General features: G+C 46.4%; 9 protein-coding genes and 1 long non-coding RNA gene across 17 annotated transcripts; 6 read left to right on the plus strand and 4 right to left on the minus strand.

Annotated features, from left to right (window-relative positions):
* Nucleotides 1–37: 37 nt before the first annotated feature.
* LOC6735060 (longitudinals lacking protein-like) lies at nt 38–3,670 on the minus strand. 5 transcript variants are annotated; one of them, XM_016181655.3, is made up of 4 exons: nt 3,535–3,670; nt 1,459–1,732; nt 1,010–1,096; nt 38–947 (listed from the first exon to the last, which is right to left on the minus strand). In XM_016181655.3, the coding sequence occupies exons 2-4, from the start codon at nt 1,558–1,560 to the stop codon at nt 753–755; spliced, it is 384 nt and encodes a 127-aa protein (XP_016028345.1). In that variant the 5' UTR covers nt 1,561–1,732; nt 3,535–3,670; the 3' UTR covers nt 38–752. The 5 variants fall into 5 exon arrangements, with proteins under 5 accessions (XP_016028345.1, XP_016028346.1, XP_016028347.1 ...); XM_016181656.2 differs by having other exon boundaries at nt 3,504–3,584; XM_016181657.3 differs by lacking the exon at nt 3,535–3,670 and adding an exon at nt 3,408–3,524.
* Nucleotides 3,671–3,803: 133 nt separating this feature from the next.
* On the plus strand, nt 3,804–5,760 carry LOC6735061 (nitric oxide-associated protein 1). The gene has a single exon (XM_002082002.4). It carries the CDS (start codon nt 3,857–3,859, stop codon nt 5,729–5,731), a length of 1,875 nt encoding a protein of 624 aa, XP_002082038.2. The 5' UTR covers nt 3,804–3,856; the 3' UTR covers nt 5,732–5,760.
* A 469-nt stretch (nt 5,761–6,229) lies between these two features.
* On the plus strand, nt 6,230–10,285 carry LOC6735062 (CTTNBP2 N-terminal-like protein). Of its 2 annotated transcripts, XM_016168395.2 has the most exons (5): nt 6,230–7,433; nt 7,495–7,681; nt 7,746–7,867; nt 8,005–8,044; nt 8,389–8,511. In XM_016168395.2, exons 1-4 carry the CDS (start codon nt 6,587–6,589, stop codon nt 8,019–8,021), a joined length of 1,173 nt encoding a protein of 390 aa, XP_016028349.1. In that variant the 5' UTR covers nt 6,230–6,586; the 3' UTR covers nt 8,022–8,044; nt 8,389–8,511. The 2 variants fall into 2 exon arrangements, with proteins under 2 accessions (XP_016028349.1, XP_002082039.1); XM_002082003.3 differs by lacking the exon at nt 8,005–8,044 and having other exon boundaries at nt 8,389–10,285.
* LOC6735063 (nuclear pore complex protein Nup75) lies at nt 10,214–12,710 on the minus strand. Its single transcript, XM_016181653.3, has 6 exons — nt 12,552–12,710; nt 11,332–12,494; nt 10,928–11,273; nt 10,679–10,869; nt 10,474–10,621; nt 10,214–10,414 (listed from the first exon to the last, which is right to left on the minus strand). The coding sequence occupies exons 1-6, from the start codon at nt 12,576–12,578 to the stop codon at nt 10,283–10,285; spliced, it is 2,007 nt and encodes a 668-aa protein (XP_016028350.1). The 5' UTR covers nt 12,579–12,710; the 3' UTR covers nt 10,214–10,282.
* Nucleotides 12,711–13,460, plus strand: LOC6739466 (mediator of RNA polymerase II transcription subunit 9). 2 transcript variants are annotated; one of them, XM_044922674.1, is made up of 4 exons: nt 12,711–12,782; nt 12,852–13,030; nt 13,166–13,229; nt 13,281–13,460. In XM_044922674.1, the coding sequence occupies exons 1-4, from the start codon at nt 12,726–12,728 to the stop codon at nt 13,443–13,445; spliced, it is 465 nt and encodes a 154-aa protein (XP_044778609.1). In that variant the 5' UTR covers nt 12,711–12,725; the 3' UTR covers nt 13,446–13,460. The 2 variants fall into 2 exon arrangements, with proteins under 2 accessions (XP_044778609.1, XP_016028352.1); XM_016182649.3 differs by lacking the exon at nt 12,711–12,782 and having other exon boundaries at nt 12,789–13,030.
* Nucleotides 13,461–13,470: 10 nt separating this feature from the next.
* On the plus strand, nt 13,471–13,890 carry LOC120284191 (protein NCBP2AS2 homolog). The gene is made up of 2 exons (XM_039292638.2): nt 13,471–13,643; nt 13,707–13,890. Exons 1-2 carry the CDS (start codon nt 13,471–13,473, stop codon nt 13,789–13,791), a joined length of 258 nt encoding a protein of 85 aa, XP_039148572.1. The 3' UTR covers nt 13,792–13,890.
* Nucleotides 13,891–14,281: 391 nt separating this feature from the next.
* LOC6735064 (GTP-binding protein 1) lies at nt 14,282–17,033 on the minus strand. The gene is made up of 5 exons (XM_016181652.3): nt 16,917–17,033; nt 16,493–16,844; nt 16,255–16,435; nt 15,853–16,195; nt 14,282–15,795 (listed from the first exon to the last, which is right to left on the minus strand). Exons 2-5 carry the CDS (start codon nt 16,743–16,745, stop codon nt 14,563–14,565), a joined length of 2,010 nt encoding a protein of 669 aa, XP_016028355.1. The 5' UTR covers nt 16,746–16,844; nt 16,917–17,033; the 3' UTR covers nt 14,282–14,562.
* A 108-nt stretch (nt 17,034–17,141) lies between these two features.
* Nucleotides 17,142–20,974, plus strand: LOC120284461. Its single transcript, XR_005543731.2, has 2 exons — nt 17,142–17,818; nt 20,291–20,974. It is a non-coding gene; the product is annotated as an uncharacterized LOC120284461 (long non-coding RNA).
* On the plus strand, nt 18,896–19,928 carry LOC27206178. Its single transcript, XM_016168396.3, has one exon. It carries the CDS (start codon nt 19,035–19,037, stop codon nt 19,824–19,826), a length of 792 nt encoding a protein of 263 aa, XP_016028356.1. The 5' UTR covers nt 18,896–19,034; the 3' UTR covers nt 19,827–19,928.
* LOC6735066 (myb-like protein AA) lies at nt 20,492–25,516 on the minus strand. Of its 2 annotated transcripts, XM_039292632.2 has the most exons (4): nt 24,747–25,516; nt 22,815–23,774; nt 22,612–22,643; nt 22,038–22,333 (listed from the first exon to the last, which is right to left on the minus strand). In XM_039292632.2, exons 1-4 carry the CDS (start codon nt 25,106–25,108, stop codon nt 22,179–22,181), a joined length of 1,509 nt encoding a protein of 502 aa, XP_039148566.1. In that variant the 5' UTR covers nt 25,109–25,516; the 3' UTR covers nt 22,038–22,178. The 2 variants fall into 2 exon arrangements, with proteins under 2 accessions (XP_002082043.2, XP_039148566.1); XM_002082007.4 differs by lacking the exon at nt 22,612–22,643 and having other exon boundaries at nt 20,492–22,333; nt 24,747–25,515.
* Nucleotides 25,517–25,851: the final 335 nt, after the last annotated feature.

Here is a 25,851-nt window from a genome sequence, read left to right on the forward strand (position 1 = left end):
AAACGCGCTTGTCCACACACAATTAATTGAAGTACAATTTTGCATTTGTTTCTATTTTATTGTTTAAATATAGATGAAAATGAGTTTGTCTGTCTGGAGGCGTGGCATGTCTGGGGTTGTAGTTAGTGGCTTAAAAACTAACCGAATGTGTTGTAATATTCGCGCCCGTCGTGGCTTTTTCCATCTACTTGCACATTTCACACTATATTTATCATTATCTTTATATATTTTAAATGGATCTTCTTTAATTACTTTACAAAAGTGCGTTTTTGTTTTGTTTCGTTTCGTTATGTTTTGTTTTGCTTTAGGGGCTGCTGTCCATATCGTTTTATTTATACAGAGTGGTTTGTATTGTTAATAATATATTACAAACTATTTTATGCAGAAATTAAACAAAAATAATTCAAATCGAGTTTTGTGGGGTTGTCGGTAAGTGTTGTTTTTTGCAATTTGGTTGATCAGATGTGAATGAGCGGGTGTGGGGGGAGTGGGCGGGCGGATTTGGCCTCCACCTCTACTTTACAGGCTTATCATTTCAATCTGTCCAGCTTCAGCTTTGTGTGGTCATCCGTTGGTGTTCATCATCCTCCTTAGTGCACTCTTACATGAATTTGTATACCAAATGTCGTTCTCGTAATGTTGTTTCTTTTGCCGCTGGTTGGAATTTTGTTTTCTTGCGTACATATAAGTTTCTTATAGTTGGTTGTTGTTATTTATTATGTATTTTTTGTTTCGTTTACTGTTTAATACCATCAACCTTCCCGCTTTATCGAACTGGGTGTCTCTGCCAGGCCTTTCACTTTGAGGCGATCGGCGGTCTTAAGAAATGCTGGCAATTGTTCCTGGGACACGTTCACCTCACCGGCGTACATGAACTCCAGTATAGCCTGTAGGTGAATGTAGGATACATCTTTCAGGATAATGATCGGATGCTTCGATGGGTTCTCCTGCGGGTGCATACATTACATTATCAAACGATTGCTTAGTTATTACCGCGTGCAAAACTCACCTCCAGTAGCGCTTTAAAGTAGGGACTGCAAGCGGAAAGCACCATTTTGTGGGCTTTGCAGGTTTGGCCCTCGCAGGCGAGTGTTACCTGTGAACAATAAGCATTGGGAAATCAGTAAGATCCGCCAGGCATTTTCACCGCAACAAATTAGACAAAAACGCAGAGCGAAGAACAAACACAGGTAAAAGAAAAACGAATTGAAAAGAGCGTGAGGGCCGCCAGGTAGCTGCTAGTCAGACCAAGTGAGCTCAGCCGGTGACTGACCCTCCACAAGGGGCGGCCGCGAGCCAATCGGGCCAAGAGTAGCATAATAAACCTCAGCGCGCCCCTGGGACTGGTCAACTAGAGTCGAACTTCTATGGCTTGATTTTGACTGGATTTCAAAATATATTGACATCTAATATCATCATCAGCAAAAATTCTGGAAAGATCCAGTTGGGGGTACTTACATCTGTGAAGCTCTTCTCGTCGCGCAGGTGACGGAACGAGGTCACCATATTCGTTTGAAAATCGTTCCATTTCAGAAAGAACTGTTGATCCGACGACATCATGAAGAAGCTTTTGTTTTGTGGGGGCGTCGCGCTCGCTGGACAGAATGCTGGGAGGGGGTGGGCAGGAGGCTTAATTTGGACTAGTGGCCGAAAGGTTCACCGTTAGATGGGCTTAATTCGCAGCGGACCGCTTAATCCGTGGGTTTTTCGCTTGGGTTTTCTTTGTCGCACTCTGCAAGAGAAGTAAACAGACAGCATTAGTGAACGAACGGCAACGGCAAGGCACGGTGGGACAAACAAACAACAACAGCTTGGCGAAATTAGCAGCGAGCGTTACGAGAGCATTGCAAAAGAGCACGTCTCTGGGCCAAAAGTATTCTCCAAATATAAAAGTGCTGCGGCGCATGTGCAGCGTTTGTGCGGTGGGAAATGGGAGTTCGGAATGCACAGAGTTGTTACTCTGTGCATGTGTGAGTGAGCTGGAAAATGTCAAAGTGCTGAGCCAGCACTAAATAAAAACAGCAAACAGCTGCCAGCAAAGGTTAAGCAAAGAGGCAAAAATATCAAATCGTCGCTGGCTCGCTCTGTTGAATGCCTTTCACTTTTCAAGGCAATTTCTGCATTTTCAGTCGTACACACATGTGTATACTTTGCTTATTTGAATTCGTATGCGGTACAGTGGCTTAGAACGCGGAATTTGTCTGTTGCACGCGATGCACGCTGCAGCTGCCGATGGCAATGTATTTTTAGGCACACTCCAGTTAAATAGCATTCATTCCGTGGTTTTTGGACCAAAAAAGAACCAAGATGGCGGCACCATTCGCACTTCCATTCAGTGACTTTGTCTTCACTACACTCCCACTCCATCCCACTGTGCGGCCAACATGTGTTTTCCTTCTTGAGGAAATAGCGTTGTTGTTGATGCGACTCTCATATGCGCTACACTGGCGGCCGGCTGTATATTTCTGCGTGGGTGGGGGAGAGCAGGGCATCTAGTTTGCCGCCAGAGCTTAAACTTTAGTCTCACGCTCTCGGTGTGTCCCTCGCTCTCTTTGGCTAAGCGCTCTCAACTTTCAACTGCCGTTATGATTTCGCAATTACATTACAACAACAACAACTTAAAAGGCAGAGCAGACATCGCTGGAAATTCAGCTGCATAAGTGTAAGTGTGTGGCTGTGTGCGAGTGTGGGTAGACGGCGGCAACTATCTCGCTTGCTCTTGCGTCCGGGGTTATCGGTAGCTTCTTCTAGGCTGAGTGCATTTCGTTGAATCGTGGATGTTGAAAGTTGTCTAATTTCCGAACTATTGATTTTTCCCCTTCCCCGTCAAGAAACTCCATTGTTGCTTCTTGAAGACCAGTTTTGGTAACATCAGGAGAATGGAAAGGAGCGAGTGAGTCGGTGAGTAAGTGAGTGAGCGATGCGAGCGACAAAATCAACAACAACAACAGTTCGAAACGAGTTCCAACGAAAGTTGCAACACTCAACAATTTGAGCAACTCCGTTTGTTGTTATTGCATTACTCAATCGGGAAGAACTCTACACTCGACGGAATAGTGTGCTCGTCTGAGATTTATTCTCTTCCAATTCTTTTCTTTTGTTTTTGCCTAGACAATGGCGGCGGCAAACGTTCTTGGAAAGCCGCAGGAACCAACAAAATGCCTGGCGTCACATTAACCGAGCCGCCTTTGTTTATGCAAATATTATTGTAATATTTGGTTAAAATTAGGTCGCGCTTCGCGATACTTTTTATTTCATATACACGCAGCAGCAGCACGCATACAGTCACGTCACGCTCACATACAGTCGCAGTTCACATACACTTGTCTTTTTTCCACACACTTTCCTAATCATTTTATTTTTTGTGCGCTACTGCTTTTTACTCGGCGTGTACTCTGTACTTTTACCAATGCGTATATCGCCTGCTGACCGCCGCAGGAGCACGCTAATTGCGCCGTGGACACGCTTTTTCTATATCTTTTTGTTTCAATTTTAATACATACACGCTTTTTTTTTGTCCCGCACTTAACTCACCTCTGCTTTCTCGCTAACGCTGCTTTCTTTTTTCTCTTTCACCGATTTCGATTTTCGATAAACTCGTGATTGTTCGATATGAATCGGCCTAATTTCGATGCGTTTTGATTTTTTGCAGTCAATGAACACAAATTAATGTACTGAAATATCTTTTATTCGATTTATGACACAAAATGCTTTGCTTGAATTGATGCTTGTTATTTTTCCGCCAAATAATATAACAATAGTTTAAATATATCGACTAGTAGCCCTGACTATGTAAATGGTTTCGTAGCAAACGGCTTTTGCCTGGCAATGTGAGAGTTCTTGTGGGCATTGCAAAATGTTTAAAACCACACGTTTATATAAAATTATAAATAAAAATGTGGTTATCACATTTTCGAGGCGGCAGAATACGGCCGCTGAAGTGGGACAGAGCTTCCGGCAGAGGGCGTGGCTGCTCGCCAGAGAGCGGTACAAGGATCACGAGCACGTTCATTACAGCTCCGTTCTGGAGACCAATATAAAACCCTCTTTCTCGATTCCTGAGGCACAACAGAATTTTCCCGACGACTGGATGGACGACTACGAGTTCTATCAGGGCGCCCAGGAGGGGGCGACTAAGCAGGGCACACCGGATCCTTCGTTACCCGCCTCAAAGGTTCCATGCAACGGCTGCGGCGCGGATCTGCATTGCTCGAATGCCTCTCTGCCCGGCTATATACCAAGTGAAATATTCAGGGGAAGGACGCAGCAGGAACTGCAAACGATTACCTGCAAGCGTTGTCACTTTCTAAACCACTACAACATCGCACTGGATGTGGAGGTGGCGCCATCGACCTACGTGGACACCATATCACGCATTCAGGACAAATTTGCACTGGCTATTGTGTTGGTGGACCTGCTGGATTTTCCCTGCTCCATTTGGCCGGGCATGCAAAACATATTGGGCGCAAAGCGTCCCGTCTTCCTGGTGGGCAACAAGGTCGATCTGCTGCCGCGCGACTCCAACATCTATCTGCAGCATATTAAGGATTCTCTGCAGCGCGAGTTCATCAAGCATGGCGGTGGAGATGGGCTAAATATCAAGAATGTCAGTTTGATATCCGCCAAAACGGGCTATGGCATCGAGGAGCTAATAACGCAGCTGCACAAAACGTGGGCCTACAAGGGCGATGTCTATCTGGTGGGCTGCACCAATGTAGGCAAGAGCTCGCTGTTCAACATCCTGCTTAACTCGGACTACTGCCGCCCGGAGGCCAGTGACCTGGTGCGCAAGGCCACCACCTGTCCCTGGCCGGGCACCACACTCAAACTGCTGCGGTTTCCGATCCTGCGTCCATCAAGCGATCGAGTCTACCAGCGCTTCCAGAGATTGGTTTCGGAGCGCAGCGAGAAGGCGGCAATGGAAAAGGAGCGTCGCGCAGTGGCAAGGGAAACGGGTTCAGCGGCAGCTGCTCAACCAGTGGCGCCGGTTGGACGCACCTTCGATCGGCGCGAGAGTGTCAATGATGCCTTTGCCATGGCCGGTGGTTCTCGTCCGATTACAACGCTAAACGATCGGCACAAGGATTACAAGGAAGCGCGTTGGGTCTACGACACACCGGGTGTGATGCAGCCCGACCAAATATCTCCACTACTCACCGCCGAGGAGCTGGTAAAGTTGCAGCCCGCCACCATGATCCGACCGCGCGCCTTTCGCCTGCGGCCCCAGATGAGCATCCTGCTGGGCGGTCTGGCCAGATTGGATCTGCTGGAAATAACAAGCCCAAGGAAGCACTTTGACTGGCTGAAGGTGTTTGTATTTGCCTCAGAGCATCTTCCTATTATGATAGCTGATACAGAGGCGGCGGAAAGTGTGTACAAAAGATACGTGGGTTCGCCCTTTCTGGGTGTTCCCTTCTCCAGCGAGGACTTAGAGGCCCGCCTGCGCCGCTGGCCGGGATTGCAGTGCAAGGATGGGGATTTTGTGCTGGCAAGTGAAGGAAGGAACGAGGGGACGAGGCTTAACTGTGATATTACGCTCAGCTCTGCGGGCTGGATGGGATTCCTACTGCCGGGAAACTCGGAGTGTCGTCTGCGGGCCTGGACACCACAGGCGGCAGGGATTTACAGACGTGAACCCGCATTAATACCTTTAGCCGATCGATTGGTTGGCAAGCACATAAGGTATTCCCTGGCCTACAACACCACAAAGCCATTTGTTTACAAAAAATAAAGAATAACAAATTGTTTATAACTCTGTTATCTAGTTGTTTAAAGTTGTTTAATATATTCTACCAAACTAAGGCAATTTGCACAGCTTTATTTATTTTCAGCACCCCCCGATTTTTATGAGAAAGTATGTGCTATTATATATTATATTTCTGAACTTATAAATTTAAATATAATTTCAAAACCCATAACGGCGCCAAATGGCAGATTTTTGCTTAACGTGTTTGCCAACACTGGCTACTCGCTACTCTTCTTTGAAGCAAGTTGGCAGCGCAGCGTATAAAATCGGTGCTGCCGTTTTTTAATAAAAGATAAAAGCTGTTTATGGCTACAAAGATATTGGATATCATAAACATAGCACATTTACATACAATTAGTTTAACTTAACAGTATAGTAAAGAGTGCAAAAATATAAGTCAATTGAAGTGCATTTGGATATTTAAGAAAATGCTGACTAATTTAATAATAGACGTTTATGTTTTTATCTTCCCGCCATGCGCAGCACTGTCCCGCAACTGAGCCAGATCTGACGGGAATGGAGCAGAATTGGCAGCACTGCCGCAAGTATCCACTTTTTCACGGGCAACAAATTGACAAAGAAATTGTAAGATAATTTCCTGTGGCTATTGCTGGTTGTGCAAAGCCACTTGCCTTAAAAGCGGGCTTAAACGGAGTCCGGGCCAGAAGTTAAATATCGCAGAGCGCTTGCATACCGTGTAATTTGCTAACTGCGACGCACCAAACTTTTTTTTTTGTATGCCGTGAGCTGAGCGGAGGTGGAGATCGGGAGTTCGGAATCCGGAATCGGGAATTGGACATTGGGTATCGAGACGGGAGTCACACGAAGGAGTCGGCGGCAATGGAGCAGAACTCGAACAGCAGCGTGGCGGACACGTTTGCGGAGGCACCAGCGACGGACGCGGAGTACGGCACTGAGAACTGTTCCGGATCCGGAATGTCGGTCGGCGACACTGTGAGCGCCAACCACGAGTTCCAGACCATGAAACCGGGTCCCGGTGTGCTGCACAAGGTGTTGCCGGTGGCCAATAGCGCCAGCAGCGCTAACGCAACCAACGGACGCACGCGCTCCGAGATGCCGCACAGCGAGCTGGTAAAGATGCTGTACTACCTGGAGGGCGAACTGCAGGCAAGGGATGTCTGCATAGCCGCCCTGAGGAACGAGCGGGTGAAGCAGCTGATTGCCCAGCTGCGCACCAAGCGACTGCAGCCGAACGATCCGTATGCGGCCATATTCCGGGACAAGATCGCACTCAATGGCAATCTGATATCGAGGGAGTCGTCTACGCAGGCGGCGCAAGCGGAGATGGAGGTGCGCCAGATCATTGAGCAGCAAATGGAGCAGCAGTATCAGATGGTTAGCAAGCAGAGGGCCACGCATGTGCGTATGGTCAACATATTGACCGAATCGCTGGAAAACAATCAGCGTATGCTCCAGGAGCTAGAGGAGGAGAAGCGCAAGCACGAGAGCACCACGGCTCAGGGCGACGACATCACCTACGGCCTGGAATTGGAGCGCAACAAGCTGAAGCAGGACCTCGAGGAGGAGCGCGCTCAGGTGGCCAAAATGGAGAAGGATCTGAAGAAGCTGCAGGAGACGCTCGAGTACGAGCGCAATCGACAAAAGCAGATTGTGCTGCTGCTGATTGCGGAGCGCAAAAAGATCCTCATGAAGTATATTGAAGAAGGTGCGTATGGCCAGATTAGATATCCCACTTTGCTCATAAAATACTATCTATGGGATTGCAGGGAAACGGTCGGAGGATCTGGCCCAAATCCTGGCCGAGGAGAAGCAGCGCTCGGACACCATTGCCGACGGTCTGGAGGAGGAGAGCAAAAAGTCGCTGCGCATGGAGGAGGAACTGGAGAAGCAAACGCATGCCATGGAGCAGGAGCGCAAAGTCCTGTTTGCCAAACTAGCCAAGGAGGAACTCCGGTGCGTCAAACGCCATCGTTGGGTTCACATGAACAAACTATATCATCTTCTATATCACCTTCAGGGTTAAGGAGCTGGAGCAGGAACTCAACGCCCTACGGAGCGAGCACGAGGCTCTGAAAAAGCAGCAGCAACTGGGTGGCAGCGGCTCGTCCGTGGCCGCCGCCAAGGCGCGACAGTTCAGCGGTGAGTTAGCCAGACGAGGCACTTCCACCTGGAAACTGGCTGTTGTAATTATACATATGGTTGCCCTCCTTATAATTTTCTATATACAAACTTTAACTCTATATATATATTACTTTTTTTTCGAACTCCTCTTGAAGCCGAAATCTTTTGTTAGAAAAAATGTTACGCAATTGCAAGGTGATTTGTTTTTTGTTTTGTGATGTTCCTCGTGCACCTCACGTTGCACCAACCCAAAGATCACGCATCCGCACGTCCACCCCGCACGCTCGCACCCCAGCGATTGGAGCACCCTGACAAAAGCCAGAACGTAGCCAACTGACACCAGTGGCGTCTGTAGACTTTTCACGACCATGCCAAAGCATTTCCACACAAGCCATTCCTTTCCAGAAGTCATCTGCAATGGCTTTGCAGCTCCAAATGGGCTTCTGGTTAGGCCAATCCGCCTCGGAGATCCGAAAATCTAGTGTTTTACGCAGCTGTCATAAGCCGAATGCTAATCCCATCTCTCTGCGCTTTTACAGACGACGCCTGTGCCACGCCCCCCATGGTGAACATCGCCAAGATCGTGCAGCCAACAGCCACGGTTAGCAGCATGCCGGTCTCGGGACCACAGACCGGCATAGCCCGCTCCATTGCGCCGGGCCAGAACATCCGGAGCGCTGGAATCGCAACGGCGCCCACGGGCACGGCCACAGCAGCAATAGCACCACTAACTGCCGTGCTCAACCACACTACCACCATCACCAGCACCACGAACAACACCACCACCAGCAGCAGCAGCAACTCCAGCGGCAGCATTGGAGTAGCAGCAACAGCTGCAGCAGTAGCTGCATCCGTTGAGACGGCTGCTACGGTCACCGTGCCCATGGTGGCGCCACCCTCACCCTCTCCGGCAAAGATGCAGCCGACGGCCACCATCCAGCGGGCGCCCGGCGGCAAGTATGCCGCACTGGCTGCGGCAGCTGCCCTCGACCAGACAACACCACCGCATCCTCATCCCGTTCCCATTGCCGTGCCGCCGGTTACGGTGCCGCCAGCGGGCGCTCGCGGTGCACCGCCACCCATACCAACCAAGCCGATCGTGCCACCCAAGCGGGAGCCATCGCTCTCCCGGCTGGGCTCGATTACGGGCAGCAGTGCCATAGCGGCTGCCACCGCAGCCACCACGGCCGCGGGCACGGCGAAGCAGAATTAGACACATACACTCAGACTCACATTAATAACCGATATTGGGCGTAGCGATAAGCGAAATACTCAAGCGGCGTAGTCCCTCGGTGACCGCGCTGGGCAACAGGATCCCCCATCGCGAACTGACAACTTTCATGTTCTTTTGCTTATAAAATGTTTCAATTTTATGTGCGTACAAAAGTTAAATGTCTTCTTTTGCTGTTTATTTTGATTATTCAGTTTAGATAAAAGTCTCTTATATATACTTTGATATGTATTCATTTATACATTCAACTTCCTTGTCAGTTCGAGATTGGAATCCCAAAAAGTAATCTAAAATCTTCTTAAAAGTAAAAACGATACGATTATTTGAGTATTTTCTGTTGCCTGGCGTGATTTGGCATGTAAAACGTTTAGGAGAGAAGTTTGTTAAGAATTAGAATGATAGTATACAGTGCGACTCCCCCCCTTAGGCGGCCTCTCATCTAAGTTTGGTTTAGTTTAGTTATTGTTTTTTACCAAGCGAACGATACATTTTACCATGCCGTTGGCGGCGGTCCGAGGGCCAAGCCAAGAGACAAGCGACTTTAAATGTAATTCCGTACGTAGTAACCGAACATTTGTACAAGGCCGTGCGATTCTCATAACAAGTAACAGCCACAATATATGATAATTATATACATACCCCCACAGATATATAGATTATATATATATATATCCACGCATATGCATCAAACTATGTGTACACTACCCTTGTACTCCGGGCGTTGTTTAATAGTTCTTAGGTGCGTCGCATACGTGTGTGAACAACTTCCTCCATGTGCAGCTAACATACTGAATTACTTCGTAGTGTTTGATTTATAAATTAAGTTCTAAGTTCGGCCTAAGCACCCTTGTTTGCCCGCCTATCCGATAACCGAGAAGTGTATCCTATAGATTTACCCACGCCGTTCAAACTAGCATAGTTGACCAGAAACGGAGATCGTTCGACGGGAACACTTATTTTACAAATGCGTACTGTGAACATCCCTCCAGCCCCCAGCAGCTTGGATTTCCTTTTTAGTCAAAGGGCAGCAGCCAGTCAAGTAGTGTTGTTGGTATACAATAAATACATAGCAAAGAGGCACAAGATATAAACAAAATGCGTATGAATAACAAGTTAGCAATGCAAGCGCGATCTATAACAAATTACGATGTATTGGAAAAGCGAAAAATACAAAATAAATTACATTAAAAATGCATTCAAAATCACACCACGGGCATAGTGTTCTCAATGATCAATGCTCGGGCCAAATTGCGTGCGCAGGCCAGGCGCAGGAGGTTCAGGATTTCGTCGACGTTTTCCACCCGATAGTCCTTGAACACGGTTTCTGAGTGGTGCTGCGAAGGAATAGCACAATTATTAGACATCAGTAAAACGCAAGCAGCGCCAGACATACTTTTCCATATTTGGACACGTTGCGTTCGATGATGGGAACCAAATCGGTTTCGATGTGATGCAAAATGGCCACCGTTTCCTTGGCGAAGATCTTCGGATCCTTCGACTCTAGCAGTGGCATGGAATCGATGAGCAACGATGGCCAAAAGCTAATGGAAGAATAAATGTTACTCATAAATATGTGCGTAGTAAATCCAAGTACTTACTAGTCTGGCGTAATTTTGGATTCCAAAAGATTCACCAGCAGCTCGGAGGCAGAGAGAAAATCGCGGTTGCGGTAGAACTCATAGAATTCGAAGTACTTGGAGAGGAACACCAAGCGCGGCGAGGCAAACATTCGGCCGCCGACATTGGCAATGGTGTCCGGGCAGAGCATGCAGCCAGTTTTCGAGTAATGCTATCCATATACAAATCAAATTGAATGCAATACTCCTGCAAAAGTGGTTTATAGTTACCTTTAAAATAAAGTCTGCTACCGCCGTCACCAGCAGCACATCCTTGGAGCGAATGGCCCATTCCAGGGCGTTGCCATAGCGCTCGTTATCGTAGGATCGCTTTGAAAGCACCTTGCAAATCTCCCGTTCCACGCTTGTGAGCCCGCGCTGCCTGGCCAGGTTAATCAGCTTGGTGGCTTGCCGCTCGCTGCGCAAAGTGATGCGCGGCAAAAGCAGCTCGATGGCCGCCTGACCCTCCTGCTTGCAGCAGTCCAGATAGTCGATGCCCAGCTGCCACATATTGTGGGACGTCATCAGATAGCTGCCGTACTCATAGATCATTGAGTGACGCAGGGCCGGCAGATCGCTGTGGGTGCATAAAATATACAGAATATTGATTGAACATAACTAACAATGACACTCACATGTTGTTTTGATCGAAATAGCTCTTCAGCTGACCACAGTGATGGATAAGATCAATCAAATGCGTTGAGAACCAGTGTGTATCGTTAAGTTTCTGAGCATCGTATATAAATATCTTAAGATCGTGATCCATGAGCTGAGAAACCATGCGGTTCATGGCGCACTGTTTCTTTTCCGGCTGGAGAAGACACCATCGGTTTAGCCAGTTGGCTGCCGCTATTTTCAGCTCAAAGGGTTTGCAGGTGGGCTTGGTGAAGAGCAGGTATCCTGGCAGGTATTCAAAGAAATCCTGGGACTCTTTGATGCCATCATCCCACTGCTCGTTGTCGCCGGCGACCAGCTGGACCAACTGCTCCAGCTCCGGCTCCGTGGCAAATAAGCCGGACTGGATCTTGCGTTCCGTATCTACGTGCCAGAACTCCCACTGCGAATGAAACTTCTGCAGGGCATAGCCCTCTTGATACACTGGCATGGATTTCAGGATCTGTTCGGCCGCCTTGAAGCTCGTTTGTCCAGCCTTGCGATTCTGCGAGAGAAGTGCTCTCGTAATGTCTATTTCGCCCAGCATAATGAGTGATCTGATAATGCTCCAATAGTCATCCGATTCGCTGGCCTCCTCTCCCATGAGCAGTAGATCAGTGGCTCTGTCCTCTGCTTGCGGCGAATGGAAGCGCGCCCAGTCGAGCAGCTGTGGCACCACCAGCTGATTGCTCTGAATGTACAGAATCTCGAAGAGATGCCACAGGCATTCTGCCGCGTAGAACACAACGATGGCATCACTTAAGCGTTGCAGGCGTGCCTCATCCGTCTGCACCTCCGGCGATTTCTTGGCCTGCTCCAGCTTCTCCAGGCAGGAGCGCACGATGCTCCGGTATGCCCGCGATATATTCACATACTCGGCACGTGTGGCTCGCGAACCCAACTGTTGCAGCGTGGCGAACGTAGCATTCGCCTCTGCGAGTACGCTGCGCAGAACGGGTTCGTCGAACAGCGTCGACTCCTGCGCCATGTATATGAGCACCGGATCCTGGCCAGCCGTCTCTGTGGGCGCATCCCGCGAACTGTGCGTCACATGCCGGTAGGCGCTGAGAGCAATCCGTGAGCCCGGCACAAAGACGCCAGTAAGTGTATTGCCACAACGTGTGGCTAGTTCATCGCCGAGTTCCTAGATAGATTAAACGGGGTTTTATCCATTGAGTTTTTGATTTCTGCGGCTACTTACGAAGGCGAAAACACCGCTTTCGCTCATTTTGGCTCTATGTTTTTCTTCTTTATAAATTCTAAGCTATTCGTTGCTTGTTATCGATTTGCAAAGGCGGCATTTGCCTGGGTCTATCGGTCTATCGTACTTCGATAGCAGGTTGTGCATCTACTGCTTTTCCTTTTAGTATATTTAATGGAATTAAGAGAATGTGAGGGTAGTACTTTGGTATTATTACGTTTTGTTGGTAAGGTCCTATTGATTCTGACGCTGGAAATTCGATTCGTGTTTTTTATGATGGATTTGTCGCCAAACAATCAGATCGAGGACAGAAAACCCATCCTAACCGCCGACGGCCTGGTCCAGACTTCGAACTCCCCCTTCGAGCCGACCATATCGCAGGAGACGCAAACATCCAACGGAATCGGTGGCCAGTGCCACCTTACGGTTGACCAGTTGGACATCGAGATTCTGCCGATAATCTACGACATTGTGCGCTGGTGAGTGGTCATCGCGGATGCGGATACCGGGTGTCATTGCCCCTGGACGGACAATGCCGAAAATAGCCGGATGTCGGCAACAAGTGCGCACTTAGTGCCGGACCTTATATAACCTGGCGTCTTTGTGTCTTTTAGCGTGGAAAAGGATCCTCTGGAGAACGCCGTTAAGCTGCGCGAGTCCCAGGATTGCAACCACAAGGTGAGTCCTTGGTTCGTCATAAGCAACCACCGCTATAAACTTGATTTGTAGATCTTTGAGCTGCAAAAACGCTTCGAATCGGCACGCGAGCAAATCCGCCAGCTGCCCGGGATCGATTTCAATAAGGAGGAGCAGCAACAGAGACTGGAACTACTGCGAAATCAGCTGAAGCTTAAGCAGCAGCTAATTCGCAAGTACAAGGACACAGAGTTCTAGGCGGCAGCAAAATAAGAAGGGCAAGATGGTGCTGCGACTGCTAATGCGCTACCTGGCCAACAACGAGCAGCTCATCCAGCGCATGGCGGAGAGCTATCCCATGAGGCGCGCTGCCCAGTTGGTCGTTTCCCTGATGTACCGCACCAAAGACTTGGCCCGGGAGCAGGGACTGCACGAGATGACGCCAGAGCGTTTCAAGTGAGTGAAAGAAAGTTAATCTGTCTGAATCCGCCAATCTGACATGCGTTTTGCACATTGTAGATCCTTTGTTAACATGTTCAAGAACAACGTGCGACAAGAGCTGGAGGGAGTGAAGAAGGAGCTTAATAGCAAGAAAAAGAACTAGGGTTCAGCAATTAACTTGGTTAACTACAGCAATTGTATATACGCGGCAAGATAAATTTTAGTAAACACAGATGAATAAACATTGAAGCCAGAACATTAACTTCGGTGAATGAACCTTATTTTTGTAGAATAGGAAATTGCTTTTATTAAGGTAATTAAGAAACAAAGAAATCCTTATTCATTGCCATTTTCATTCGTTAGTTATCTTAACACTAAAAAACAATAGATAACTTCAGATTGTCATTCTGAAACTATAGTTTAAAAAAAATCAAAAAATAACCTAATGTCTGCATTTACAACGCTTTCAAATTAATTTGCGTCAGCCGGCAACTAATTATTAGAAATTTTAGTTTAGATATTAAACTGATCTTAAACTATAAGATTTTAATTTAAGATTCCAATCTATAGAGTCGCGTATTTTTCAGTTTATCGAGATATAATTTAATATCATGTACATAAGTAGCATCTGTGAAATGAACTTAGAATCCAACTAAAGGTGGTTCAACCTGCGTTTATTAAATGAAAAGACAATTAAAATCCATGTTGCAGTGACGTTGTCTTAAGTCTAGTAAACAAACAAAATATTGAATTTGTTTTGTCATTTCGCACAATGTACAGTGGACAAGAACGGGACACGGAATAGTTTATTGGGGCACGTGCCACTTTAGATTAGAAGGTCGCAAAATAAATTCATCCAATAATCTTTAAGAATTTGAAAAAAATACTTTAGCTTACAAAACTAGAAAGAACCAAAACTTGCAGGCGGCGCACTTCACTCGGTGAGAGCGGCCGGTGTGACTTCAGCCGAGGACGACGACGAGGGATTCTCGCCGAGGGGCAGTCCCAAAGCGGCCGAGCCATTGGATGGATCCACCCCAACGCCGCCGGACGGAGTCGGGCGATTATTTCGTTTCCGCTTGCCACCTCGTCGGCTGCCACCCTCGCGCTTGTCGCCATTCTGCTTCTCCTCGGCATTGTCCTTGCTGCATCCGGCGCCCGAGGAGCTGCCCTGGCCCTGCTGGCGGTGCTGGTTGTTACTGCCGTTGCTACCGCCGTTATGTGAGCGCGACTGCATCTTGGCGGGCTTGGGGCGATATGGGCTGGCGGCAGCATTCGGTAGCGGACGCAGTATGTTGCCAACCGCTTTGGTGCGTCCCTCGCGGAAGACCAGGCGTTGACCGGCGCGTATGTACTCCGGCTGCTTGATGAACCGGAATTTCACATGTGCCTTGTCGCCTGTGCGCAGGCAGTCGCGCGACATGTGTATGATGGAGGCCGTCTGCCGTATGCTGCCGCAGTGCACCATGGCCTGGTAGCGCGCCGATATCGTCGTCGGATGGTGGAGCACTAGTATCTCTCCCTCGAACTCCCAGCAGGCTTGCGGTTTGAGATCCTGCGACACCATTACCATGCCCTTGCGCAGATAGGCGCGCTTTATTTTCTTTAACGCAAAGCTGGCTGTTTGTCCACAGCGCACGCGTGCCACGTTCATGCGCTTGCGATGGATGCTCTTGATGGTGATGGGCACAAATGAACCCACCGCGTCTGGACCCAGCATCAGGCAGTCATTTAGCCGAATAGTGCCCTGAAGGCATGTACCGGACACAACAGTTCCAACGCCCGGCACCGCGTACACATCGTCGATTTGAAACTCGGCCGGCAGACTCTCGGAGCCGGCCATTCGCGTGCTCAGAAGGTTGAGGAACATTTTGAGCAGCTCCAGGTTGTCACCGGTCACATTCGACACCTGGAAGATGGGGCACAGACGCTCGCTAACGAAATTAGTAGCGCTTAGGACAACGTCGTCGTGCGAACGCACCACAACCGGCACCTTTCGGCAGCCCTGGGATTTGAGCATCTTAAAGAGCAGCTTCATGTTCTCCTGCAGCACGTTGGCCGGGCACATGTCAATCTTAGTGACCACCACGAAAACGGGTACGGCTAGAGCCAAGGCCAGACCGAGATGTTCCTTAGTCATGCCTATGATGCCGGCATTGGCGCCAATCTACGATGAGAAAATCAAGAGTCACGGCATGCTACAAAATCTTAGAAATGTACTCACCATCAGCATGCCAAAGTCCGGAGCATGTCCGGTCATGCCAAAGACGGTGGTTTTCAGGTAGCGCTCGTGGCCCGCCAGATCGATGAAGGTGATCACCTTGGCTGAGTTCTCGCATATCTTCACCCAATCCAGGTGGCCGTGGTCCGGCTTGTTAACCACATTGCCCACACCATCGAAGCCGAGAATGTCGTTGCCCACAGAGCTGGTGCGTCCACTTTCGATTTCGTGCTTGTGACGGAAAAGACGCTGTCGTGCGTGTCCACGACCATTGTCCAGCTCACCGTGGGTGAGTACGCCCAGTAATGTGGACTTACCCGCATCCACATTGCCTACGACGGCCACCCTGATAAAAGGAGATACATTTAAAAGGTGCAATGGTGGGAATTCCGGCTATTTACGTACCTTATTTCCATAAAGTCGGTAGTCTCGATATGCTTTCGGATGAGGAACTGCGCCGATTGTCCTTTCTCTGCCCGCCGCTCACGCAGCTTGACCACATCCGCATCTATGTTGGCTGCTAGAAGATGTAGCGTGGCCACGGAGGCCTCAAACTGCTCCGGATTCAGGCCACTGTCACTACCATCTGTGTTTTTGGAAAACGGGTTATTCCATGTGGAAACCTAGGCATTGTTGGACTCACCCTCGCCTACGCCAATCTCGTAAATGGTCTCCCCGCAGTTGTCGGCTATACGGTCCTGCAGCCTCTTCTGTAGCAGCTCAATCTGCTCCTCTGTGGGCTGCACCAGGACATCCTTGCCCCGGATGCTGGAGTAGTCCACACTCAAGGCGGCCATCTGCTGCGGCAGACCGTCCACGTTGAAAATGTTGCTACGGGCCGATTTGATGCCCACGCCCACGGCCACGCCATTTGTGGCGCTCTGTATGTTATTCATGGTGCTGCTAATTATCGGTTGTCTCACTGTATCCTTGGAATCATTGGGATCTGTGTGTGAGTGTGCAGGTCGATGGTGATGCTTGATGTTTGGTGAGTTCTGCAAGTAATAGAGAGCAAGTGCGTCCGGTTAGAAGGTGCTGTCGCTTGGAGACGCTGGTAAAATCCCGACCTATCCTACGCCCATTTGGCTTAGTTGTGCATTAGTCTTCTGGCGCGTGTTAACTGCTTGCATCGTAATGATGAAATGAAATTGAAGAAGCCAGAGTCGCTGCTTTTATAGCCGCTCATGAGGATGATGAAATCGGAAGCTTCGCATGGTGCAATAGTCGCTCTACTTCCGTTCTCCGAAGAGAGAGAGTGAACGAAGAGAGCGCAGGAAGAGAGTTCCAGGAAATCGCAAGAATTTCCTAATCTTTTTCTTTAGAATATGCACGAACATATACATATGTACATATATAAAGATTGTATTTCGTTAAACGTTCATAACATTCATTCAAATCATATTTAAGTAATACTGAAAATGAATACATAAAGGGAAATAAATGAGGGGAATCCTCAAAACGCATTATGCAATATTTGCTTCAATTATGTGCATATCTAAGCTCTCAAAAGAGAGGCTTGAAAGAAGGCACAAGAGAGCAACAGTTAGAGAGTTCAAGTAGCCGTTCTAATAATTTCGTTTAATAGTGAAATGGCCGTTATACATACATTCATATATCTATGGCAAAACATATAATTTTCAAACATAATGACAATGCTATTCAACCGTTTATTTCTTGTTAGGAACAGCTGATTGCCGTTTTGTATTTGTTTATATAATAACGCTTTGTTGACGTACACAAATCACAGCTAAAAAGCAACAAATGGCATAATTTCGTACGCATTTTTTGGCGTTTATTTATAGGCGGCAAACAAAGAGCGCAGTTAATGTGTCAGTGTGTGTGTGCCAAACATACATATGTACTATGTACTTTCGAACATATGTATGTCTTGTTTGTATTTTGGCAAACCAAAACAAACAGAAAATTTGCATATTATGCGCACATTAACTTGTTTCCATTGGAGTGGCGGGTAAGTTGGGGAAACTTAATTTTGGCCATTAAGAAACCGCACTAGCTGTAAATCAGCTGCATACCCATTTGTAGTTGTATGTTGAACTTAGCAATTAAAAGTGAAAGGATACGGGTGAACGCAGGAAGACAAACGGGTATCTGGTCCTTGGCACTTACAGTTCATGCAGCCTTTTGTGCTCCTATTCTCCGTCTGGTGTTTGCCCCTATATCTTTTCGGATTTATTGCGAATTGTACATAATTTGTTTAGCTTTTCCCGTAAAATTGTTTTCCGTGTCCCGAAGCCACGTACCGCGCGTCGTTGCCAGATCGGTTGACTATCGTGGGTACCTGGTGCTATTTATCGATAGCTAATTTTAAATATTTATAAATTTTTCTGTTAAAAATTACCTGAACAATATTTGAAAATATCATTGAACACATGTGGACCTTTCCACACATATATATATATATATATATATATATATATATATATATATATATATATATATATATATATATATATATTTATAAGATTCATATACATATATTCTTAATTAACAAATTTGTTCTGAAACCTTGAGACTTAATTTTTAAAAACCCACTTTAAGCTTTGAAATCAAACGTTATACCCATTATAAAAATAACAGTATTTCGCACTATCTAAAGGCCATCTCTAAGCTCGTATCCGTTACTTGTAAAATAAAACAAAAGAGCCATACATACTCAACGCTCAGTGTCTAAAGGAACTCAGATATGGATGGTAAAGCAAATAAATGGAAAGTGGATTTTTTATCCAGACGGCACAGTTCAAGAAAAGTTAATGAGTAATGTCTTTGTACATTAAAAAGAAAGTTTTAATGCAGGTTTTAAGCGTTACTTTAATACAACGTCATGATCCAGTAGAGAACCACAAATTGATAGCACACTACATTAACATAGCCAAAATAGAGTTAAAATTAAGATGCTAACATAAATTTTACTTACTTATCCTTGATTTTGCAATTTAAACTTAGAAATGCTATAAGCTTTTTAAACGATTATTTTCAAATCAAGATTCAAACTTATTAAAATAACAGTATTTCTAGTATTTTTGGTATTCTCCAAAGGCCATCTCTAATTAAGCAGGAAAGTTGATATGAATCGTTTTGTTTTCCGCTCATTGTTGTGAAATAAATTTGGAATAAAAGAATAGAGCCACACATATTCAAAGCTCAGTATCCATAGGGACGTAGTTATGGAGAGTAATAGTAGTGAAATTGAAGGTACCGGCGGAGAAGTCGCAGAAACTGCACCCACAAATGACTCATCACCTTCGCTGAACATTTTATGTGCAATTTGCAACGAGTTTTTCCGGGCCAACGACATAATTTTCTCAACCTCTCGGTGCGGTCATGTATTCCACAAGGACTGCCTCACTCGATGGCTGAATAGATCTAGGACCTGTCCCCAATGCAGATGCACATGCGACCGACAACGCGTGCACCGATTGTACCTGAACTTCGCCGAGGCCCCGGAGTTCGATGACACCGAATTGCCCAAGGTGGCCATTGATTGGGTGCCCATTGATCTGGACAGAGACAGCTTTCCGGATGCCCACCTGCCGCCCGAGGGAGCTGTGCAGTGTGGCACCAACGAGGACGGACTGCCCACGTATGTGGCCAGAGGATATTACCACGACGATCTCTTGCCTGCTCCTTATGTACCGGAAATGAAGGCTGCCTTCGGTTCGCACAGCTGTAGCGCCCGAACTCTGACCGATGATGTCGAGATCCTGGTGCTCAACGACTGTGACTACAAGTGGGTGCCCGGACAGCATGGAACTTTTCCGCGGGATGCCCTGAACACGGGCTATTCCGAGCTGGGTGAGGTCACCTACACGGGTCGCGGTCTTTACGAGGGTGTCCTGCGTCTGGGCAAGGTGCACCCTTCCCACAAGGTCATGTATATCCCGCATCGTGGTCAAGAGGTGAACGTAAACACCTACGAAGTCCTGGTGGTCACCCCACGTGACCAGGCCGATCGATGATGCTGCTGATATCTTAAATCTCTTATGCCTTATTGTATGAATCTGTGTTATAAATATGTACGTCTTATTCTATTTTTGAAATAAATTGGACCTTTATTTTTATGTATTTGTTCTAGTTCTAGTTCTATCAAGCGAAAAATTGATAACTTTGTGTTGACCGCCAGCAAATTATAAACAAATAAAAGTCCCCATTTACATATAAATAAGTTAATCTGCTTTTTGCTGCCTCTAAGTATGCAACTCTTTATAAATGTTGGGAAAATATAGATTTTTGTGACTAGAGACGAGCTTAAAAATACTTTGATCAATGGCTACGATAAACAGAAATCTGGATTTCTTATTTTGTATCAAAAACGCACCAGTTGCCTTCAAAATGGCGAGATTGATAAAAATTGCGTATTTAAAGCTTGTGAGGATTCGAAATTTTCGAAACAAATTTTGAACTTTTGTTTATTATCTCCTAGTTCTGTCGAGTGTTTGCTGAATAGAAGCTTCCAGTTACCCACAGAAGCTCTGGAAAAAGGACTTGCAGAAGATGGATGAGTCACACGCAAGGCTTGGGAAAATGCATCCAGCCAATGAGGTGATGCACCGCAATGAGGTGATGCACTATGTTGATATTCTGCCGGTGATTTCCTTCGCAGCGTTGAAAGCTTTCAAAAGAATTTGTTATAATGTTTAATTAATGATAATGTAATTTTTTTGTTTTATTAAAAATGTGTTAGGCGCTATTTATATGCTGATTAGTGTTTTGAACCTACGCATGTTGCGAACATATTGATTATACCTAAACAAAGAGGATTAAGTATCTATATAAGACTACTCGTATAACTCTACAATTCATGTTTCCTTCTGCACTCCGGCTTGGCTTTGTTGTTCCAACAGAGGGCCTCACAAAATTTGCTTTAAAAATACGTAAGCTTGTATAATTCGTTTAATAAATCGGCTGAACCTGCACTATAACATGACATTTAATATATAAGTATATATTTAGCTAAAAATACAAATTTTTATATGTTCAACATGCTTTTAACACTTCACCAACAGGCGTTTTACTTTTCAATAGAAATAGGATTATTTTTGTTGTTTCATTGACTTTGTACTTAGTTTCTAAACAGTTTGTATATATAAATATAAAAATGAGTGTGTGTGACTGTATTTTGTGTGGGAGTGTTTATGTGGCGTGGTTGTGTGGGGACTACACAAGACATTCATATACATATATAATTGGTATTTACAAATTTAGTGGCTCCAATGTGTAATGCATGCTTAATATTCTTTGAGCCTGGATTTGAGTTGGATCTGTTTTGTGATTGGTCTAAATTGCTTTGTATTGGTTTAACGTTTGAGCTTAGTTGAAGACAAAATAATGTGAAAACAGTCTACGTGGATATACACATCCATTAGGAAACATATACGACGGCGAAACAATGCGGGGGTGGAACAAATAACTTCTAAACGGACTTCAAAAACAATTTTAGTACATGTGGATGACTTCATAAAGTGTATAAACTTATTTCTGGGCCGACAAATAGTTCATGTACTGGGTGGTCTGCTGGGCATTCCGCACCAGCTCGCTTTCCTCCTTTCCGGTTGGTGGTTGCCCCTTATCCACCTGCCCCTTCCAGTTCTCCTCGTTCTGCGGCTGATGGATGTCTGGCTGGGAGCGGCGTGTGAAATGGCGATGGCGCTGGTGCTGATGCTGATGTGGATTTTGTGGCGATGTCTGTTGGCGACGATCAAACGAGCTGGACGCTTCGCTGGCCAAACTGCTTTGGCTGCTGTAACGCGGGAATCGAGGACCACCGCCTGCATGCGTGGGGCTCTGATTGTACCTATAGCCGCCTGACTTATCCATTTGTGATTTTGGCGGCCTCGGCAGAGTGCGAGCCCTGGAGGAGCTGCGACTATTCGATTCCGGACCATTCGAGTTGTACGCACAGTTCTCGTCCTGGTAGCCACTGTTTATAGCATTGTTGGAGCGCCGCCAGGTATCGCTGTGTATCTTATGGTTGCCACCCTGATGTTGCTGTTGCATCTGTTGTTGTTGTTGCTGCTGCTGCTGTTGTTGTTTCTGGAATCGCGGCGGTTTGTCGTAGGTGTTGCGGTTGTTGAATCGCCCACCTCGCTTATAGTTGTTTCCGCGCTCGTAGTTACTGATATAAGAGCGCTCACTGCGGTCATCGCGATCCCTTTGATCCCAATTCGAGTTGACTATACTATTATAGTTGCCACCTCCAGTCATATTGCGTTCGATGCGCTCCTGCGAGTGCTTCCTCCTGTCGTGGATGCTGTACAGTCGCAGGTTGCCGCCTCCCTCGCTGCGCACGCTGTGGTGGTCATCGTCGCAGCTCACGCTGAACCGCCGCTGTTGGTCGCGCGACCGTCCGTTGCTCTGGTCACCGTCGTGATGGCGGTTGAAGCGTGTCTTCCGCCAGCTAGGGAGCGGCTTGCTCTCGTCCCGATCCTCGCTGCTGGCCATGGATGGATACTGGTCGGAGCTGGCGCTGTTCAAAAATTTGTGGTTAATATTTTGTCGTTAAATAAATATCGGTAGAATGAAATGAAAATAAATTAAATATTAAAGTTCTTGTTTTTTAAACGATACTTTTGTATATATTAAATAAAATAAAGTTTTTTAAATTCCTCAATTAAACTTAAATGCTCGAAACTCAGTTCGAATAAAATTTTCGATTGCTTCAAATCAAAATTAACGAAATGTAAATTAAGATTTAGGACATTTTTAAACTATAGGTGTTAATTAAATATTTTATCCTTGACTTACTTAAAGGACTTGAATCAATCTTGGATATGTCTCTATAAATAAATTGCAATAGAGCTTTGTGTTATATTTTGTTATTTAATTAATCATTCTATTAAAAGATTCCTATCAGTCATAGAACTATTCTAAACGTATGTATGTTAAGTTGCGATTGATTATGAGCTATAAATGGTATTACGCTTATATAGTAAAGGTTTAGTACATACTCTATGCTGGCTGGTTGTTGGTGCTGCTGCTGATGCTGTTGTGATTGATGTGACTTCAAGGGACGCGGCACTTGGCGAGGTTGAAATCCGCGACGACGGTGGCCGAGTGAAGCAGAGTTGTTGGCTGGATACGAGAGTCCAGACTCTGAGTATCTATCGTCGCCCTGATCCTCCTCACCGTAGCCAGTTTCACAAAAGGAATCCTCGCACACCTGCTCGCTCCACTTTTTTGCAGTTGGCCGCGGATCAAAGGTATCTTGATCCTGGCCGGACGTGTTGGCGCTGCTGCCGTTCTCTGACTGTTGATGCTGAAGCTGCTGTGAGCGGCCAGCTTCGGCGAGATCCTGGGGGCCGGAGCCGTTATTGTTGACCCCATCCTCTTCGCCATCTTCCACCACCAAGAAGTTGGTGTACATTGCCTCCAGGTCGTGGCCGATATGCTTAAAGTGGCTGTAAAAGAGGTCCAGCACCATCAGTAGCATGGCCTTCACCTTAGCGGTCAGCGCGGGCTGCATGATCAAATGCCGGCGAACGTGGAAGAGCAGTAAATCAATCTCGACCTTGTGCCGCTTGCGCATGATCTCCCCATTCAGGGTGATCTGTGAAAGCACCAGGCGGGCAATCCGAGTGCCCAGCACCACCGACGTATCGTTGAGCTCGCGGGTAAGCAAGTCCAGCAGGGACTCGCCCAAAATGGTAATAGGGGTATTATCCGCCAGCCTTACCCTGTGATAGTATTCACCCAGCAGCGTGATCGAGTTGTACAGTCGGTTCTTGTCGTGCAACCGATACGCGTCCGCGTTGAGGAAGTTTGTCTCCAGAATCTTGAGCATGGCGCTGCGCACCTTTGTCTCCTTCATGGCCAGTGCGTCGAAGTTTCGCGACGAGAAGAGCAGGGCGAACTTTAGCGCCGTATCACCATCGCTGAGCGCCTTGTCGTTTAGGTACTCCATTGACTCACTGAAAATTGCAAATACAATTAGTTTATTTACTTTTCCTTTATTAGCTTGTCTGTAATAATAATCAAGTCTACTACTACTTTTTAATGTTAAAGTTAGCACTACAACTGTGTTTAACACCCCCGCTGATATAACGAAAAGCAGCATTGTTTGATAAGCCCAAGCTGCGAACTATTTGTTCAGCAATTAACTCGAGCATGAGCCTGAGCGAATCGGAGGGAAAAATGTTCACTTTGAAATGATTCGATGGCGCCGATGTCTCTCTGCCCGTCTTTATTTGTATGAAAAGTTGTAAATTTTCAAGACACGCTGACGTTCGAGCAACCTGGTCGCAAACAACGAACTCGTGCATGCACATACATATACACAAATACAGTGCTTTTCAGATTTATAAATCGATTTTGCGACATTTAATAAAATTGAAATTTACATATAAGCCGAAGCTAGCAAATACTTTTTCGGACTTTAAAATAATGAAGTAAGAAGAAAGGTTACAAAGTTGCACTTTAAGAACCCAAACTCAGGGTGAAAGCGTAAAAACAAATTAACTTCTGAAGCTGATTAGTGATTCGGTTTCTGGTGGGCAAAAGACACGAATGTTCGTCCCAAAATCAAGCATTTCATTCGTAGTATAACTTATGGAGGTTACAGCACCTATGGGCGAACGCCACAAGCTCCCAAATTTAACCAATTACTCATGCTACTTGCTATGAGAAGTCATAAATATTACAATGAGGATCGGTCTTCACCAAGCAGATATGTACATGCATCAAGTCTTGTTATCACATGGTGGCTTTGATGGGCTTGGGAGCTCGCCTTGTTCATATGCTATCGCACCGCACTGTACCTACGCCGGGTATTTACATACATATGTACATATATGCGAAAAGAGGTGGCAAATAAACACACTACTTATGATATGATTAATCATCAATGGGCGAACCAGCCAAACGGTAGAGATCGGCACACATACCAAAGCATCGACTCGTCGCGCACTATGTTGCAGAAGTCCGTTTCGATGGTCTTGATCTTGGAGTTCAGCACGATGCCATCGTCCTGCAGATCAAGGTTCCTCATCAGGGCGATGATGTGGTCGTAGGCACAGCCACCTGTTTGAATTTGATAGGCGGCGGGGCCAGTGTTCAGGATGGTACAAACATCCCGGAGGCGCGCTCCCGTACCCTCACCACCGCCCCCGCCACCGACACCACTGTGCGAACTGTGACCACTGTCCACCGCACTGTTGTTGTAGCTGTTGTTGCCGTAGGAGGTGGTGTTGCTGCTCCCACCAGCGCCACTGTTGCTGCTGCTGACCATGTTGTTGGCCATTTCCATTTCTCGCCGCGATCACTGCCGATTGTTGTTGTTATCGCACGGTTGTTTGTCTGTCCCTTCCACACACACTTCAGTGTCTGTTATATTAGTACGCGCGTGTGTTTGTGTGTGTAAGTCGTCGGTCCACCAAATCAGAATCAGCGTTGACAAAGGTGTCGAAATGCGCACGCCAAATGAAACACCTTTTCGCTCAGCTTCCGCTTTGGGTGCAGGTGCAGTTAACTCACTGGGACCCACGATCGATTGAAACGCAAATAACGAACGAAATTAAATGCACAAATCTATAACTATTCCTATTTATTATTGCTATTTGACGACTTTTAATAGAGGTGGAGAAACATCGATGGGTTGTGTTCTTTAAAACATCGATGGCATCTCCACCTCTAGATGGCACTGTCGCGGTATCGAAAGCGCACGGTGTGCTTTCGCAAATAGCGCCACAGTGCTCCCGCTGGTATCGATAACACCACCATGGTGCTAACGGACGGAGCATAAGTAGCTGGATTTAAGCTAGATTGACAGAATAAAATATGAAATATAAATATCCACAGTATATCTTAAGAAGTAAAAGTATCCACACATACATTTCTTTCTAAGGTTCAAGTTGCATTTCAGTTTCAGTGGTTAAGTAAGCATATTTGTAAACATAATTTGAAGTTTCGAATTAAGCCAAGATAACGCAATTAGTTTGTCGTGGAAATAGCTATCAGCTAACAGTGATTTTCTACAATCGATTCTTGACA

Source organism: Drosophila simulans, chromosome 2R (genome assembly GCF_016746395.2).
Source record: "Drosophila simulans strain w501 chromosome 2R, Prin_Dsim_3.1, whole genome shotgun sequence".
Taxonomy (NCBI): Eukaryota; Metazoa; Arthropoda; class Insecta; order Diptera; family Drosophilidae; genus Drosophila; species Drosophila simulans.

What these genes read in the sequence shown, in the direction of transcription:
- LOC6735064 (XM_016181652.3), bottom strand. Translation starts at nt 16,745, where the DNA reads ATGAATAACATACAGAGCGCCACAAATGGCGTGGCCGTGGGCGTGGGC. An exon ending in CGAGATTGGCGTAGGCGAGG is followed by an intron (nt 16,436 to 16,492) that starts GTGAGTCCAACA and finishes CCAAAAACACAG; the next exon opens with ATGGTAGTGACAGTGGCCTG. An exon ending in CGGACTTTGGCATGCTGATG is followed by an intron (nt 15,796 to 15,852) that starts GTGAGTACATTT and finishes TTCTCATCGTAG; the next exon opens with ATTGGCGCCAATGCCGGCAT.
- LOC6735063 (XM_016181653.3), bottom strand. Translation starts at nt 12,578, where the DNA reads ATGAGCGAAAGCGGTGTTTTCGCCTTC. An exon ending in TAGCAGACTTTATTTTAAAG is followed by an intron (nt 10,870 to 10,927) that starts GTAACTATAAAC and finishes GTATATGGATAG; the next exon opens with CATTACTCGAAAACTGGCTG. An exon ending in ACGTGTCCAAATATGGAAAA is followed by an intron (nt 10,415 to 10,473) that starts GTATGTCTGGCG and finishes ATTCCTTCGCAG; the next exon opens with CACCACTCAGAAACCGTGTT.
- LOC6735066 (XM_002082007.4), bottom strand. Translation starts at nt 25,108, where the DNA reads ATGGAAATGGCCAACAACATGGTCAGCAGCAGCAACAGTGGCGCTGGT. An exon ending in CGCGACGAGTCGATGCTTTG is followed by an intron (nt 23,775 to 24,746) that starts GTATGTGTGCCG and finishes TGCAATTTTCAG; the next exon opens with TGAGTCAATGGAGTACCTAA. An exon ending in CAACAACCAGCCAGCATAGA is followed by an intron (nt 22,334 to 22,814) that starts GTATGTACTAAA and finishes ATTTTTGAACAG; the next exon opens with CGCCAGCTCCGACCAGTATC.
- LOC6735061 (XM_002082002.4), top strand. Translation starts at nt 3,857, where the DNA reads ATGTTTAAAACCACACGTTTATATAAAATTATAAATAAAAATGTGGTT.
- LOC6735060 (XM_016181655.3), bottom strand. Translation starts at nt 1,560, where the DNA reads ATGATGTCGTCGGATCAACAGTTCTTTCTGAAATGGAACGATTTTCAA. An exon ending in ACGAGAAGAGCTTCACAGAT is followed by an intron (nt 1,097 to 1,458) that starts GTAAGTACCCCC and finishes TATTGTTCACAG; the next exon opens with GTAACACTCGCCTGCGAGGG. An exon ending in ACTTTAAAGCGCTACTGGAG is followed by an intron (nt 948 to 1,009) that starts GTGAGTTTTGCA and finishes ATGCACCCGCAG; the next exon opens with GAGAACCCATCGAAGCATCC.
- LOC6739466 (XM_044922674.1), top strand. Translation starts at nt 12,726, where the DNA reads ATGGAATTAAGAGAATGTGAGGGTAGTACTTTGGTATTATTACGTTTT. An exon ending in TATTACGTTTTGTTGGTAAG is followed by an intron (nt 12,783 to 12,851) that starts GTCCTATTGATT and finishes CCAAACAATCAG; the next exon opens with ATCGAGGACAGAAAACCCAT. An exon ending in CCCAGGATTGCAACCACAAG is followed by an intron (nt 13,230 to 13,280) that starts GTGAGTCCTTGG and finishes CTTGATTTGTAG; the next exon opens with ATCTTTGAGCTGCAAAAACG.
- LOC27206178 (XM_016168396.3), top strand. Translation starts at nt 19,035, where the DNA reads ATGGAGAGTAATAGTAGTGAAATTGAAGGTACCGGCGGAGAAGTCGCA.
- LOC120284191 (XM_039292638.2), top strand. Translation starts at nt 13,471, where the DNA reads ATGGTGCTGCGACTGCTAATGCGCTACCTGGCCAACAACGAGCAGCTC. An exon ending in ATGACGCCAGAGCGTTTCAA is followed by an intron (nt 13,644 to 13,706) that starts GTGAGTGAAAGA and finishes TGCACATTGTAG; the next exon opens with ATCCTTTGTTAACATGTTCA.
- LOC6735062 (XM_002082003.3), top strand. Translation starts at nt 6,587, where the DNA reads ATGGAGCAGAACTCGAACAGCAGCGTGGCGGACACGTTTGCGGAGGCA. An exon ending in CTAGCCAAGGAGGAACTCCG is followed by an intron (nt 7,682 to 7,745) that starts GTGCGTCAAACG and finishes TATCACCTTCAG; the next exon opens with GGTTAAGGAGCTGGAGCAGG. An exon ending in CAAGGCGCGACAGTTCAGCG is followed by an intron (nt 7,868 to 8,388) that starts GTGAGTTAGCCA and finishes GCGCTTTTACAG; the next exon opens with ACGACGCCTGTGCCACGCCC.